Source organism: Anomalospiza imberbis, chromosome 12 (genome assembly GCF_031753505.1).
Source record: "Anomalospiza imberbis isolate Cuckoo-Finch-1a 21T00152 chromosome 12, ASM3175350v1, whole genome shotgun sequence".
Classification (NCBI taxonomy): domain Eukaryota; kingdom Metazoa; phylum Chordata; class Aves; order Passeriformes; family Viduidae; genus Anomalospiza; species Anomalospiza imberbis.
Genome location: NC_089692.1, coordinates 1,935,384 through 1,951,656, shown reverse-complemented (window position 1 = coordinate 1,951,656; position 16,273 = coordinate 1,935,384). Strand labels below are relative to the sequence as shown.

Genomic DNA, 16,273 nt, shown 5'->3' with positions numbered 1-16,273 from the left:
AAGAGTTTCTAAAAACTGGATTCTAAGTGGCTGATGGATACTAATAGTATACAGGAAAGGTTTTCTCCTTTATTTCTTTCCCAAATGCTAAGAGTAACTAGAGCTGTGAAACAATCTCTAGACTTCAATTGCCATGTGTAACCGAAGTACTCAAATTTTGCCACCACAGTTCAGAAGCACCCTAATATCTTTCAATCAGTTATTCTTGGAAATAAGCACAATGACATCAAACAAATTTAATTTTTTACCACATCTGAGGGAAATTCTGTTATGCAATTACACACTTGTAGTAAAAGAAACCAAAACACCCCAGACTTTTGATCTATGCAGAGAAATACAATTTATTTAAATAATCTCTGATCCGGGTCTTCTTGTACAAAAATAAATTCTTCAAGAGGAGTTTGATGATTTGTCGGCCAACAGCTTCTCTCACACGTGTAAACTATAACAGTTCCAAATTCCACTGACAGATCTAAAACCAAAGCAACACAGGTACATAAGGGTATGAAAAGTGACAAAATCAGGGGCTAGTGCTTACCACTGGACTTCAGTCTTTGCACAAATTAATTCAGTCTCCTCTGTAAACAGCATTTTCTAATGTTAAACATTTTAAATCAGAATTTTCAAAGGGATTTTTAAGTGTCTGCAATCTTATCTCACAGCATTTATTATCTTTCATGGCCTCCTTTAAGAGGCAATAAAGACAAACACTCCCATGGCCATGGAATTATCCATACTGCAGTTATTAAAGTTCACTAGTAAACAACTCAAGCTGTAATCAGAGAGTCTCCATGAAGAAGAGTTCTCTCTTTGGTCACTGAAATCTGTAATGGAGACGGATTCTTTGAACTGTGGTTAAGCACGTGTGGGTAGCTGAAAACAACTGAAATTGCAGTTCACTGCGCTTTCCCAAGAAGGAGACTGTTAGAAATATTGATTCAGCCAAGCCAAGCACCTGAGTCACTCTGGAGCATGCTGACCAGTGTGGGCATCAGCTGGAACTCAAACACTCTGCTGCTTCCACAGGTACTGCAGGCTGGAATAGCCTGGTCCAGGTTGGCTGGAGGACACGTGATGAATAAAGGCTGGCCACCCCAAGAGTATCTGAGAGAAGACAGGGAGGAAAAAATTATCATTTTTAAAATATCTAAATTTGATAGGGAATCTTATGTGTCGGCAACAGTGTTCAGGAGGTGCTGAAATCTCTGAACCTGCTTCAAGTAAAAAACATGGTTGTGAGTCAGTAGCTCCAAAGGAGTCATGAACCAAAAAATAAAGACAGGGAGGGGGAAACACTTGGTTGGTTAATAGTTGGAAAATCTTAAGGAAAGAGCTGGATTTAGAGAAGACAAATGCTTTGAATGGTCACCTCCAAAATATGCTGTACCAGAATAATTTCACTAAGTAAACTACACTTTCCTGGAAAATGGAATCCTAAACGGTAGCAATAAAAGATAAAATTCAACAAGATTTAATACCAAATTGGTCTCAAAACCACTGTAGCCATGGCTCAGAAGTGATGGTTAATTTGTAAGAGCTATCAGAGCTTCACAGCTAGCAGGAAACAAAGACCAAGGATGGTTTCCACTGACTGCCAAGCAGGAGATTCTGTGCTCTGCAGGCAGGGGAAATGGGGGTCTAAGAGCACACTCAGAGTCCCCAGGAAGGGCAAAGGGAGGCTAGGGAAAGATTCTAACCAGGGACAGCCCAGGGAGCACCAAAGCTGATGTTTTAGAGGAATGGCAACTTGAAAAGAGCACAATACTGCAAAGTGACACGTCCAGTGAAAAGCTGTCTGAAAATGCTACTTGCACTCTGCATTAGAAAATCTCCTGTATAATCTTTGACAATTAATGAAAAGTTTCTCATGTTTCTTCTCTGTCTAAGCAGCCACTCAGACTTTTAGCTCCTCATCAAAAAGGGCCCAGTTGGTTCCACCTAGTACCAGAAAGTTGGTAAAAAAAAGCCCTGTCACTACACTGAGACAGCCTGACCAGACAGGCAGCACTGGACTCCCTGGAACAGTTGGTGTGATCCATGAAAACCTGTATTTTCAGCTACTATGAATGACTTATGATTTACTCTTTGCTATACTCCCATCCAGAATTAACTCCTCTCTCAGGAAGAGCAGCTACTCTGAGGTTACACCTGCTTCTGCTCTAGGAAAAAACAGCAGATTTACAAGACCTGAAGCCTGTTGGGTGCTGAGCCACAATGAGCTGCAGCCCTGGGGCTTTAAAACAAGAAATTCCTTGCAGGACAGACATTAGAAATTCCAAACAGATCACAAAATTTCAGAGGAGCAGATGACCTTGGAAATGTATCACAACAGCACACCAATGTTTTACACTTCCACCTCAACACTGTCTCTTGGAAACCTCTGTGCCTGGATTTCAGAGAAGCCTCAAAGACATATTTCCAATTAAAGAATTTATTTCGATGTACGAACCATCCATGCCAATGATTTGTATCTCCCTTGTACAACCAGAACATCAACATACCTTAGAATCTGTTCAGGACACACAGATATTCTTTTCATGAATTTATGGAATGTGTGGTCCCAGTTTTTGACTTCACTCTTCTCATATTTTTCATTACCATCTTCACCTCCATAACTGTATGAAAAAAAGAAACAAGCCGTCCAGTAAGGTTTGCAATATGACATAAATATTTTAAATAAGAAATGGTTACTATAAACTCAAATTATACTAAATACACTGGAAAAGATATGTATGTTAAGAGAAAATTCCTGTTAGCGATTGCAAGTGAACATTTTGCTTCTAGTTCTTTGGTTTCTGGTGACTTACAATTACTGACAGTGTTTTCAACTATCACCTGGGACTCAAATCCACCCGATGCCTGCTCTGTTCCATCTAAAACCATAACAACTTCTCAAACATTTCTGGGGTTTTTAAATTATGGTTTTGTCTTTTTCAGTTTTGAATCAAATATAGGTAAAGTTCTACAATTTTATAAAGGTCAACCAAAATCAACAGGACCACCACCGCTGAGAAGTCTTCTATGCAGATTCTGCAGCTGACAGCAGCTTTAGCTAGAAACAAGTTCACTGCTGTCCACAATCCAGACACAAGTGGCTGAAAGTCCTCACTGTGGCCACCTAAGTGAAATATTTTACTAAGAAAATATTTTCAGTAACCACGCTCAACAACTGTTCTTCAGGCAACCTTTACTAAACCTTCAGGTGCCTTACCCTCAGCCAGCTCTCTAGCCAAAATCCCTAAAAAAATTAAACTCCTAAAAATGCAACTGAAATGTGAGAAAAGCTTTAGGCCTGTAAAGAAGAAAGGGTGAAATGTCATGATATAAAGCCATGCCATTTGGCACAGATCTTGTATCAGAGCTTAACCATCCATTGCACCACCTGGAGCCCATGCACACTGCTCAGTCCCTCAGAAACAGCTGAGCTAAAACCATCTTTGAGTAACTGCAGATTTGGCAGCTCTGGGTGCACTCTTCTGTCCTTCCTGCACAGCACCCCAACGGTTCCTAAAGGAGCTTCCAGACAACATCATTCAGGTTTAGTGAGAGTCCCATCCAGATTCAGCAGACAGGAAACCACACAATTCCTTCTGTTTCACCATGAAATCCAGACCTGTTCTCACCTTTCTGACATCATCTGTTCCAAATCAACACACTCTCTCTGCTGATACTCCTTCAGTAGCTTATCTGCGTGATCTGTATCAAGGAAACCCGTGTAGTCTTCCTCATCCACAACATTCATGTAGAAGGGCTGGAACACAGGAGCTGAACCAGCCACAGCCATCAGCATGTCCTCACTGGCTGCAGGATGGGTGTCCTGGGCACCTGGGCCATCCATGTCCTCACTGGCTGCAGGATGGGTGTGCTGGGCACCTGGGCCATCCATGTCCTCACTGGCTGCAGGATGGGTGTGCTGGGCACCTGGGCCATCCATGTCCTCACTGGCTGCAGGATGGGTGTGCTGGGCACCTGGGCCATCCATGTCCTCACTGGCTGCAGGATGGGTGTGCTGGGCACCTGGGCCATGGGCAGGCTCAGACAGGTGGAGCTGCTGGAGCTGGGATGCACACTCCACCTCACTGCTCACAGCTTCCTTTAGGCCAAGCAGCTCAAGGGAGGCACATGCAGGTGCCTCTGCTCCATCACAGGCTCCCCAGTCGTCTGCATCTTCACACCAATCCTTTGCAGCAAAGTTTGATTCTTGTTTCTGAGAATGAAAAAAAAAAAAAAAAGAGGAAGAGAACATTGCCATGGTCTGCCACCCTGATGCACTTCAAATTCAGCTTCTCACAGATGGGAGAACTCAGACCTTAACCTAAAGCTCATTGTTACCTACTCTCCTCACCATGGTACTTCCCAACACACCCATGTTTACTTCCCACACCAGCAGTTATGGCAAAACCACCTCACACGGGAGAATCTGAGCAAGAATTCATCAGCCCTCTGAGTGGCCCTTGTGCCTCCTGCTGCCATGCCCTGGCTGTGGCACAGCCCCTGTCAGCTGCGGGGGCAGCTCCAGCTGAAGGAGCTTACTGCACCCAACAGGAATTCTGCACACAAAGGGCAGAAAACACAAGGAAATAATAATAACACCACCAGTAAAAGCACATTTACCACAGGCCAAGATTCCACATTGCAAATGCACCAACTGAATAAACCCTCCCTGCCCTCCTCCACTTGTTTGGTGCCACCCTACTCTTCCAACCTGCTTTAGCTAACAAGTCGTTTTTCCTCACAAGTACATTAATAATTATTGAGTCACGTTAATTCAAAAGCTTGTGCTAAATTTAAAGAGATCCATTTAAAACACAAGACAAAGAAAACAGGTTAAAGATCCAAACCTAAACAGTATAGCCCAATCCACCTGAAATTGAAAAATAAAGTTTAATCAGCTCAACTAACTAAAATATTAAGTGTCAGTTTTGGCTACACAGCTGGTCTGCAATATCCCCTTTAAAATCAACCTAGCATAGATACAAACAGTAGGTTAAATATTATTTAACTGTCCTACAGCAAACAGCACAGCGCAGTGACAAAAACTCCGAGCCCACAACTTCTCCGCACAGCCACAGAAGGTGACTGGGAACCCCCACAGAGCGCAGCTTCGGGAGGAAGGTCACGGCTATCGAAAGCAGGAGCTGCAGGGTGTGCAGCTCGCTGGGCTCGGCTGCGGCTCCGGGGCAGAGCGGCCCAGCCGGGCAGGCAGAGCCGAGCTGTACCTGCTGGACGGCGAGAGCGCGGGCGTCACTGTCCTGGGCCTGCGAGTACTGGGAGCGCAGCACCTTCCAGCTTCCGCGTGCCGGGCAAAGAGAAACACGGGGTGAGGGGACAACTGACCGGCGGCAGGAACAACAACAACAACAACAACCATACTGCCGATCAGCGATGCGCCCCGCGCTCACCTGCGGGCGGCTCCCCAGCAGCGCGGCGCGGCGCAGGCGAACACGTGGAGGGCGCGGTGCGCGGGGCCGCACTCCAGCGGGCAGTACACCTGCACCAGCAGCAGCAGCGCCCGCCCGCACCGCGCGCACCGCGGCGGGCCCGCCCGCACGGCCGGCACCCAGTCCTGCAACACCGACACCCCCGCTCAGGCCCGGCCGGGGCCGCCCCGCGCCCCGGCCGGGCCCCGCCAACCCCGGCCCGCCCCGGCCCTACCGCGGTGCCGCCCAGCTTGTTGGTGGCCCATGCGGGGAGCGGCCCGGCCGGGCCCGGCCCCGCCATGGCGGCGTCGCGCAGCCCCAGCAGCACGGGCGGCCCGCCCGCCATGGCCCCGCCGCGCGCGTGCACGCTCAGCCCGCCGCGCGCGCCCGCGGGCCGGGCGTTCCCCTCACGGCGGCTGCCGGCCCGGCCGGGGACACGGCGCTGGTCCGAACCGGGCCTTCCCTGCCGGGCTCCCGGCACGGATACACCCACGCCTCTGCGCTGAAAGGCTCCGGACGGTAAATCCACGAAGCGAGCAGTACGACCGGCAAAATTTTCCACTCTTTACATCCTTCAGCAATCAAAGATACGAATATGCATTGGTTGCAAGGTACGTGGTTCTCTTATTAATTAGTGTTCTCTCTTCTATTGGTTAATGATTCTTTCACTTCTCCTGCTAATTGCTCTCTTTCTCCTCCTTTGGCTCGGTGCTTTCCTGTGTGCTGCTCCAGGAGTTGGTGCTCCTGACCTGCCCCTGCCGGAATTCCCCTTTTCCCACTCGCAGCTGATTCCACAGAGTTGCTGAGTTGCCTGGATTTGTTTCTTCCTTATCTGGGGGTTCTGCCAAATGTCCTCGTGGCCCCTGAACTCTGCATTCCTCGAGTATCGGTGGAAATCCTTCTCCCCGAGCTTTGTTACCCTCCCCGGGGCTGAGATCAGTGGAACACGTCCAGCCCCAAACCTTAACAAGGCAATTGTGCTGGCCAGGAATTTGTGTTTCTAACAGCTGGACATCACCTAGAGCCTGTTGGCCGCTCTGTTTCACCGATTAAATCTCCCTCCTTGTTGATCAGGTTTGCAAGTTACAAAGGTCAGACAGCAAAGAACATCCTATCTCAATCAAAATTTGCATATTTCACACTTAGCAACAAGATGATCTGAGAAGCAGGACTGGCACAGAACAAACATACTTGGTGACCACCTTGAACAGGCAATTTTAGTAATTATGGACAATAGAAATAAACTTCAAAAAAAGATTAAAGCTTTTATTGATGGAATGTGACAAACAGAACAGCAGCAGTGCTTGCTGAATAGTATCAGTAAATATGCTGCTAACAATTTCTTCAGCTATAGGTGCAGCTGGGAATCTGAACCAAGTGACCATGAATACTAAAGCCATGAAATAAAATGGGGTTTGGAACATAATGGAAGTATCTGCTGTTTAAATGTACAGCCTACTGACTGTGGCCATGGTGTTATTCCTTTGTCAGCTCTCTGACAGTGTACCAGTCTTTACATTTGGGGTTTGAAATCCAGAGATGGACAGAACGCTTCCTCTCACAGAGTCAGAAACTACTTTGTTATCATGTGTGCCTAATAAGAGAGCTCCCTTCTACCCAGGAGTTATACTTATGGCTTTGCATTCCCAAAGACACAGGATTTCTTCTGTCTTGTTAGGATAATGATTTTTGTGAATGTACAAGGACAGACAGATTGATTCAACAAACGCACCGCTAATGGACACAAAGGCTGTGTGAGACCAAAACAAGGGAAGGGGTCAGAATTGTGTGACAGAACTGGCAGTATGGTTGCTGCAATGAGCTGTTACTAATTGCCACAACCGGTGTTTTACACAAGTTATGGAAAATGCACAAAAGGGGGCGGCCAGGTAGTGCAGATGACACTGCTTGAGATCCACAGGTGTGCAAAAGCAAGTGAAGCCAGAGGTGAGGAGGAGGAAGAAGACACCTACAAAGGGTCAACACCAGCAGCAGGAGCTTGGGCTGTCCCTGTGAGAGCCCCCTGGGTGCTGTGGGATGTGGGAGCTGGGCACCAGTTAAAGGGGTGGTTGGAGTAGGGCTGTTTGTTTGTTTATGGTGATGAGGAGAGCTCTCCTGGCTTCCTGGATTCCCACATTGTTCCTTTGTATCCTGCTTGCCATGTAACTTGGCAAAAAAGCCACTTCCCTCCCTGTGTGTCCTGACCCATTCCCCAGCTGTGGGAGGCTGGGGGTGCACACTCTGCATGTCAGCAGATCTTCTCCCTGGTGGTGCTGAGCCAACAACATGCAGGGAGCACCACCAGCCTTGGCTCCCCGCTCTGCCTCCCTGGGGGTCTGTCCTGCCAGCACCGTGTCCTCCTCCAGCCACTGGACTGGGCATTTGCCAGGAAGGGTTGAAGGACACACAGTCACACCCCAGAAGAATTTGTCAAAGAGCCTTAAGCCTCAGGTCCTGCACAGAAACCTGACAGAGTCATACCTGAAACCATTTAGGTGGAAGAAAGAAACTGGGCACGTTTCTGGCTTCTCGCGTGTGACTTGACCTCTGGGAATTAGCCTCCGTCAGTTAAGTGAAAGAAAAAGAAGTTCCAAAAAATCAAAGCAACATTTATTTGTAACAACTCACAAACCAACCAAACAAGTAGAGATTTTCTGTCCTCTTGTGTGAGATGTCAAGCCCACCTCACAGATGTAGTGTGATGGATGCTCTGCTGCCTAAAGGCTATTTCCAGTTAAAGCAAGCAGAAAGAGTCTCTAGGAAGGCAACTGACCATGCTCCAATTGAAAGAAGAAGGGAATAAGCATATACAATAGTCTGACACTTATGGTATGTTCTGTGTAGATTACTTCTTACAGATTTCAATTCATTTGCCCATTCCTTTTGATATGCCCTGAGTAGGTACCATGGTCTGTCTGGACCTGGAAACATTGTGGGGGTTTTTTCTGCTTCCTTCATCAAATAGTGATTTTCAGTCCGACAAACATTCCAAATGCCCCTTGTTTCTCTGCCTTCACTGTGATGAGGACAGCAGATTACACAACAGTGAGTTAGAAAGTGATTATTACTCTGTATCCTGACAAACTCATTTTGTTTGACTTTCCTTTGGGTTTTCAAAGCAAACTGTACCCTCCACAGCTCTTATAAATCTGTGTGTTTTTTCCTTCCAGTCTGGCTTTGTTTTGTGAGCTGTGCCCAAAACTTTATTCTGTGTTCTTTCAGTTTCTCTGCTGCCTTTTGCTCCAGGTCTATTCCCAGGTATTTTTCCTCCAGGTCATACTGGGGCCAATGGACCAAGCCCTCTCCGTTGGGATTTCTGGAAATAATAGAAGGAACAGTTAGCTCTCTGTTTGCCAATCCATTGCTCTCTGACTGCTCAGGTTCAGAGCATTTCAGAAAACCAGCAGATGAGCCCAGATGATGTGATTCTGGTACCTGAGTAAACGGACAGTATTTGATGATAATGTTCATCAGTGGAACAGCAAAAGTGTAAGAGATGCCATTAATTTTAGATCTAAAACTCCATTGCAGATGGAGTAACTGCTCCTAGATTTTTTTATTTCCTCGTGTCTGCAGGTTCTTTGAAAAGACCATTAAGAAGAGAAAGTGCTTCAATATTTAACTTAAATTCTGCCAAATTTCGAGGAACCACCATGTAAGTACTGCCTCAGGCAGGTAAGTATGTTCTGGGCAGCAGAGAGTAAACTTGAGCTGTAATTAGCATTCTGATCCTCACCCGTTTTTAGCAAAGTTGGTCCAGTATCTCATAACAGTTCTGCTCAGTTTATTTTCTTCTTTTGTAGCACCTCCTGCAAAGGGAGAGATGAAACAGCCACATTAGAAAGGAAATCATTAGTAGCAGCTATATCAATTGCAAGTATCTACTACTGAAGGCAGAAAATGTTTATGCTCATTATACTGCTTATGATATATAAGTTATGCGTATATAAGTTTATTGTTTATAATGCTTCAAAGAGAGAAATTCTGCTCTAAAGCCCTGCAGTAATTGAGATGAGTAATAATGAGGTTCTAAAAGGAATAAGGAGTAAGCATGGGTACATCACCCGCTAAGAATGGCTTTCCAAAGACAAAGGCAATCTCAGCTCCATGATCTGCTTTTACAAAGTCTGGTACCACACCTTCCAGTGAACTTGGTCGATGTTGGAATTCATAAAAGTAGACTGGGTTGCCAGCATCTAGAGGATACAGAAAAGTGCTGGTTTGAGAGCTGGAAATACCTGCTCCAAAGATGATACACTTTCACGAAAAACTGTTTTGGTTAAATGAAAACACTTCCAGTTCTCTGGATAGTGAAAAGTGCTGCACACTGGCCAAACCAGCCCCAGACAGAGTTCTACAGCTGTTCTGAAGCTGCTGGGTTACCTCTGTGGTGTCTGGCCACTTCCACAGCTGAGATGACAAAGTAGACATCTCCCATTGCATCCAGGAGGCCATCTCGGACCTGAGCAGGGCTTTCTGCATCCCCAATGTACTCCTTGTACACTCGGTCAACAACTTCAGATGTAAGGCCCTGAAACAGCAATTAAAAGTACTTGTAATGATGATGAGTATTATCAGGAGTAACAGCGGTGAGTGAGCGTGGCATCTGCACTTCCCTGGCAAATCCCCAAGCAACAGCTTGCAGAGAAAATCCTCAGCTGTGCCAGAGCATGGCTCGGAGCTCAGGATTGGAGTTACACAGCTAGGGATACAGGTGATCTCAGGCAAGAGAGGGATGCAAGATCAAAGGACCAACCACCGTCAGATAAACAGCAGTCAGTGATGCTGATTGTTCTCTCTTCTGTGGAGACACCTTCATAACAGCACAGAAACCCTGCTGGGTTTCATAAAATCCATTGGTTGTTGTAGATGACCATAATTTCTCTTGTTCAGAACAAGCCTGGGCTCTGCATTTCCACGTTCATGGTGGAGGTTTGTGTCTTTGAATGATCCTTGCAAGTACTGGCCCTGCTTCTAGAGTCCTTCATTCTTGCCTCTTAATCTGTATTTCTCTATGTAGCAGTTTCCGGAGAGCACAAAGGCACCACAGAGCCAAGAGATTTGTAAATTACAGGGAAGCAAAACCTCAAGAAACCTGAACAAAGGCGTCAGTGCACCCCAAACCTCTCAGGCTTTCCTTTCCAGTGCCCAGCTGCTGCTTTAGGAGGTCGTGTCCCATAGGTCGCCTGCCATACCTGCTGGCACTCTGCACTCTTGCAGGGCCTGGGGCTATCTAAAATGTCCCAGGAGACCTGTGTTTAGCTACCTGCATCACTCCTGGATTGCCACTGAACTCCTTTTTAAGAAGAGGGCCATTTAGCCTGGAAATGCAGAGAGTATTTCCAGTCACTAGAGGTTGCAGGAATGCAGCACATCTGTGCCCATTTCTGCCCCAGTCCAGGGAGCTGTCCAGCACAATGGCATTTCCCTGTGAAATGTGTCCCTCCAGGGGTAATGACAGCCACACCAGCAAAGCAGCAGCACTGGGTTATTCTGAAACTGGTCTCTTACCTTAATGAATATTGCTAAATTGCTCTGTAAAATTTGACGTGCAACTTCTTTATCCAAACCATCCACAAAAGGAGGATATTTCATCATCTGTGTGATACAGAGAATCAGACTTACTAAAACAGCCTCTATTTATAAAATGATGTTTAAATAACAACACTTTAAATGTCTTACCATAGGAATTACCCATCCAAATTCACAGTTATTTACTCCTATTATGTATGGGACCTCATTGATTGATTTTTCAGATAGTAATTCCGTGGGACTTTTTGGAAAAAATGCACCATCTACACATGCACTGGAGAAAAAAAAATCCTGAACAAAAAGGGAAAAAAGAAAAAGCTTCATTAAACATTCAATTTGCTTCATAAAGAAGTTCAGATTTTTACTGCAGTTCCAAAGAGAAGCCCAATGAAAATACAACAAATAATATTTTCCAAGCCATCTTAACATTTTCTCTGACCAATTTTTTGCACTACGCAGAAGGTTCTGTGAAGATTAACGTTATATTTCTAATGTTTGTGAAGCAGAGGTTGTTATGTTGAATTTACATCTTTTCTTAATTCAGTATGGCCATGGATGTGTGGAACAGTGGGGAAAATCCACTTCTGTATTGAAATTTCAAAGGAACATAAGCATTAAGATAAGAACTTTTAAGGAGCACATAATATATGCTTTGATTTTCAGGTTCTCCAGAATCATCTGTGCCATTTTCTTTTCCTTGCCCTGGTAGAGCATGACAGCAAACCACAGGTGATTCCAAGTGCATGCAGAATGGAAGGGCAGGAACCTGTTTGCACTTTTCAGGCGAGGTGTCATTGCAGACCTGCAGTGCTGTCATGTCCTGAAAAATCAAGAAAGTCACATTTGACATCCACTTCATGTTCTAATATTACAGCCTGCAAAGAGTATTCTCTGGTATGCAAAAGTCTGAGGTGTCATTTAATTGCAAGAAGTATCATTTCGCCTACCATTTTCAGTGTTATCTGTAGTAGTTCTTCTTCTGTTTTTCCTCTCAAACATTCAACCATTGCAGCTGAACTGGATTTTTCACAGCCAGAGGCAGCAGCAATTTTCTGCAAGCAGTGAGAACAAACAGATTTGGACACATTTCCCGTGTCTGGCTCTAGGAGACAGCGAGCCCAGCAGGAGCAGGCAAAGCTCCTGCACAAAGGTTGCTGGAGCCTGCCTTGTCCCAGCTCCAGAGGGAGGGCACTGGAAGCCGTCACAATCCTTCACACCACAGGCTGGGCAGAAGGGGAAAACCCCTTCCTTCAGGTTTTTTTGACACAGAAATATTCTAAGACCATTCTGGTAAAGAATGGGCTGGGCTGAGAAGGCTGGGTGACATAAAGGAGTTAGAGAATAAACCATCTGCAGGGTAACAGAGAGCACATTCTGCCACTCTTGGTGATGTCTTTTTGGCTGGAGCAAGCGCTGTCATTAGGGAGAGCTGTCTCTTATATCCCTGATTTCCAGGTTCTGGAAATTGTTCCTTGTAGTTGCAGAGAAAAGAAAGGGGTGGAAGCCTGTTGTTCTCAAATGAAAAAAAAAAATTAATAAAGTCTTGTTTATTGGCACACTACAGGCACCTAACAGGATAGAAGAGAAGAATATTCAGCATCGGATACAATTTTCCAGCCAAAATTGTAAGTTGACTTTTCTTGAAGACACTACATGTTACAATATTCCTTTATATTTGATTCTTTTCTCTTTGTGGATATTTGGGGATTTGAAAAGCGACACATCATTAAACATGTTCTGTCTGCACACAGAAATACTGTCTTTAGTGACTGCTTTGATTCACAAGAAAGAAACCATGTTTCTATATTTTGGACTGAACAGTTCACGATATGCAGAACTGCCTGGAAAAAGTAATTAAAATTACCACAGATACCCACTTGTGCATCCTCCTTAGGCTGGTCAGTGAACAAGCCCAGGGTTGCAGTGCCACTCTCAGAAATGGCCTTGTGGAACAGGCCCTTGGCCAGGGGAGATAAGACCTGTGAAAAAGCAAGAACAAGCATGACAAGCACTGTGTTCTAGCCAGGGATTTTGGATTTCAGTATCAGCAGTGGCCATTTGGAGCATTTTGAAAGCCCATGTGGTAAGAGTGTCCTTGTGTAGCCTCTGACCATAGTCCAGCTGTGCAAAGTGCTTTGGCAGCGCTCGCAGGGATGAGGAGTTCAGTGCCTTTCCCCTCCCACTGCACTTTGCTTCCAACGCTTCCTGGCACCACACTGCAAGGCAGGTACAGATGGAATGTGCCCAAGGCAGTCTGGCTGTGCTGCAGAAGGGCAGGAAAGAGCTTTTGGCCAGAGGAAACAGGGATTTGTCTGCCATGTACAACAAAGCCTGGCTGGGCTGTGTGATCTGTACCAGAGTGGGAGAGACTGGAGAAGGAGAGCATCACCGCCAATGTGCTCTGTGCTGGAGTAAAGACTTTACACAATCACTGGGTCACAAACTGCAGGGCTGCATCAGCTACCAGGACTATTCACCTCCATCACTTTGCACAAGTGGCTGTCAAAGCAAACAGAAAATGGGCAAGAGTCCACAACTCCTCTTAAAGGACTTTTCTCAGGAGATTAGACTTTGAACGTTTTTTACATTGAAAAAAAAATACCCACACCAAGCAGAATTCAATTCAGCAGATGAGTAATAACATGCTGTTACTTAACTACAACCTTTGAGTATGAAAATGACACATTTTTATCATTCAAAGTCTGTACTGTTTTGCTGTACTGCTGCCTCGTTGTTGTATCAAAGACCCAGGTGATGTGTCACCATCCCTTTTCTCTCACTGGTTTCTCATGCAGATACTGAAAATGGATGGAGGGTTTTATTTCCCCATAGAAATTACAATTTAATATTACCATGAACTTACCAGAGCAGAAACACTGATTCCTCCTGCAGATTCTCCAAAGATGGTGACAGATCCTGGATCTCCTCCAAAATGCATGATATTCTCCTGAATCCACCGAAGAGCTGCTACTTGGTCTAAGTATCCCCAGTTACCTCGGGCATGCTCATCACCGGTGCTGCAGGGACAGCAAGCAAAGAGGAAAAGACAATCTGTGGTGTGAGCAATCATCTGCCATTCTCTGCACAGAACTTCTCTACGCAACTGACAGATGACTGGCTTGGGAAGCCCTGAGACTGGAGCAGCAGCCCCACAAGAACAGATCTGGAAGCTGCCTTGGGACTGGGAATTGTCCCCAGCGCTTGCAGGTGCAGTTCAGAAATGTTTCTTTGCATAAGCAAGTCTTCTGCTCTTCTCTTTACAAAGGCTTTGCGCACATCCTTTTGGAAATCACTTTGGAAAAACTGAGATCAACCAACTTACCTAAAATATCCAGCAATACCTAGTCTGTACTGAATTGTTACAACCACCACGTTGTCAAAGGCTGCTATTGCTGAGCCATCATATGATGAAGCTGCTCCAAAAACTAATCCGCCTCCATGGATCCATACTAAGACCTAAAAAGAGAAAAACAGGATCAACCCAGCACAGGTAAGAGCTCCCTGTGATAAAAGTTAAATTTAGCCCAACATAGAATATTTTGTGCTATTTCAATCCTGATTCTTTCAGATTACGTTTCTCATATTGCAGAACTCTTTCAAATCTAAGGCCTGCAGGTCTACAAAATGGCACTGATTTTGTTAAGTGCCTACACTGTGTCAGTGTCCTGTGACCTTGGACAGATCATTTAGATTAAATCAAGCACTGCTTAGCTAAAATGCCAATACAGTTTTACTTGTAAAATAGGATTTGGTGTCTCTTTTCAATTTCAGCTAATATTTGCTGGGGCAAAGCAGGGAAGTTGATCATCACTACAAAAGTGTCCCTGCACGTCTGCTCATGGCACAGGTTGAGTGCTGTCAGATAATTTTGCTCAAGGTGCTCTAAGGATTTTGCTTACAGGCAGCTTCTCCTGTTTTCCTGTAGAAATGGGGGTGTACACATTTAGGTACAGGCAATCCTCAGACACTTGCAGAGGAACTTTCTCTTTTCTGTTGGTAATCATGTCTGAAAAATACTGTCCTTGTACTTGGTCCTGTAGGCACCTGAATAAATGAAAAAGTAACAAGCAAGAGAATTCACTAAAACCAGAAAGCTGTGAAGAGAAGCTCTTTTGGACTTCCACATCAAAGTGCCAACCAGAAACTGATCTAGACTGCTATGTGAACACATTTCTAGATTGGTATGTGTAATATATATGAAAATGTAAATTAATAATTTCACATCTCCAGTAGCTTTTTACGTTGCAATGGTGGATATTAGGCTTGAGTCACACAAAAAGGGCCGTAGGACAACAGGAGTGAGACATTTACAAGGTAGGTTAGGATTGCTGTGCATTTCTTATGTGCCCTTTTAAGCACTTGATTCAGCATTATCCCCCTAATGTTGTATTCCAAGCTTTCCTCAGCTTCCTTCTGTCTCTGCTCCAAAGGTTTATAGTGACTGGTAAGTGAAGGCCAAGTGCTCCCAAGCCAGAGCATTGTCTGCAAAGGGCTGCTCCATCTCAGTTCATCACTGATGCCTGTGAAAGAGCAGCTTTTGGTAAAGAGAGCAGCTCACAGAGTGTCTTTAGAAATGCATCCGCTGCAGCAGCTGCAGGTGCAACGAGAGGGCACCAAGGAATTTGTCTTTGTGGATGGCCCTGTGTGCACATCAGTGCCGTGGAAGTGCACAGAGTATAACATCATGAAAGGTTCAGTGCTTTGATCATTGCCTTACATTGGTGGGTAGGAAGTGGCATCTCTGACACCTTCCCACGGCTCAGGTGGCTGGGGTTCAGAAAACCTCAGGGATCCAAGTGGAGGCTTAGCAAAAGGAAGTCCCAAAAAGACATTTACAGTCCTCTCAGCTGTGTCCACTGTGAATTGGTAGCCTCGGACTCTCCCATATTTGGTCTCCGCTTCTGGTTCTTCTGTGGGACAGCAGCACAAAATCACATCATTGCTCTGTCTGTAAGCAGTTGCTAGATTTGCTACTTAAATATACACCTTTTGTTCACTGAAACAAGTAGTTTTTATACGTAAAGCTTCAACAAACTCTCATCCGATTTAGCAGTACACCATTCTAATCTGCTAGTTTATTTAACTCTTTTGTTTTACTAATTTGATGACTAGTGTTTACTCATTTAAATTTTAGATTTACTAATTTATTCTAACGCACTTTTATTATACCTTTATTAAATCATAGTGGCTGACATTATTTCAGCCTTCATTTTGATTGGTCTGTATGTAATCTCCTTCAGGTATATAATATGTATTGTCTTACCACACACACTTTAGTGGTTGCATATAGATCTTCATGTTTTGTTTTGCACTGGGTTGTT

At 45.1% G+C, this 16,273-nt stretch overlaps 2 protein-coding genes and 1 long non-coding RNA gene across 5 annotated transcripts in view; 1 reads left to right on the top strand and 2 right to left on the bottom strand.

Annotated features, from left to right (window-relative positions):
• Positions 1–315: 315 nt before the first annotated feature.
• PDCD2L (programmed cell death 2 like) lies at positions 316–5,805 on the bottom strand. Its single transcript, XM_068202472.1, has 7 exons — positions 5,656–5,805; positions 5,403–5,566; positions 5,220–5,289; positions 3,624–4,207; positions 2,502–2,615; positions 956–1,104; positions 316–472 (listed from the first exon to the last, which is right to left on the bottom strand). Exons 1-7 carry the CDS (start codon positions 5,764–5,766, stop codon positions 342–344), a joined length of 1,323 nt encoding a protein of 440 aa, XP_068058573.1. The 5' UTR covers positions 5,767–5,805; the 3' UTR covers positions 316–341.
• Positions 5,806–6,672: 867 nt separating this feature from the next.
• Positions 6,673–16,273, bottom strand: part of LOC137481021 (fatty acyl-CoA hydrolase precursor, medium chain-like) — an 11,197-nt gene continuing 1,596 nt past the window's right edge. The window contains exons 2-15 of one of the 3 annotated variants that reach the window (XR_011003258.1): positions 15,670–15,862; positions 14,852–14,996; positions 14,275–14,408; positions 13,816–13,969; positions 12,830–12,931; positions 11,900–12,004; positions 11,719–11,772; positions 11,103–11,243; positions 10,932–11,018; positions 9,804–9,951; positions 9,485–9,616; positions 9,157–9,229; positions 8,105–8,736; positions 6,673–7,866 (exon numbers count right to left, since the gene is read on the bottom strand). Coding sequence is in view for 1 of the 3 variants with exons in the window: in XM_068202467.1 (XP_068058568.1) it covers positions 8,562–8,736; positions 9,157–9,229; positions 9,485–9,616; positions 9,804–9,951; positions 10,932–11,018; positions 11,103–11,243; positions 11,719–11,772; positions 11,900–12,004; positions 12,830–12,931; positions 13,816–13,969; positions 14,275–14,408; positions 14,852–14,996; positions 15,670–15,862 (1,643 nt within the window). In the remaining 2 variants the exon portion in view is untranslated. Of the gene's footprint in view, positions 8,737–9,156; positions 9,230–9,484; positions 9,617–9,803; positions 9,952–10,931; positions 11,019–11,102; positions 11,244–11,718; positions 11,773–11,899; positions 12,005–12,829; positions 12,932–13,815; positions 13,970–14,274; positions 14,409–14,851; positions 14,997–15,669; positions 15,863–16,273 lie in introns of all 3 variants that reach the window. The other 2 variants (XR_011003259.1, XM_068202467.1) reach the window with 2 other exon arrangements.
• Positions 14,403–16,273, top strand: part of LOC137481026 (uncharacterized) — a 23,662-nt gene continuing 21,791 nt past the window's right edge. Inside the window, exon 1 of the long non-coding RNA XR_011003261.1 lies at positions 14,403–14,799. This is a non-coding gene — a long non-coding RNA (uncharacterized lncRNA). The remainder of the gene's footprint in view (positions 14,800–16,273) is intronic.

Bases quoted from the DNA above. Each gene is read 5' to 3' on its own strand.
- PDCD2L (XM_068202472.1), bottom strand. From the start codon at position 5,766: ATGGCGGGCGGGCCGCCCGTGCTGCTGGGGCTGCGCGACGCCGCCATG. The intron at 2,616-3,623 runs GTGAGAACAGGT...TTTTTCATACAG, and splicing joins GAACAGATGATGTCAGAAAG to TTATGGAGGTGAAGATGGTA. The intron at 473-955 runs GTGCTTGGCTTG...CTTTGGTTTTAG, and splicing joins CATGCTCCAGAGTGACTCAG to ATCTGTCAGTGGAATTTGGA.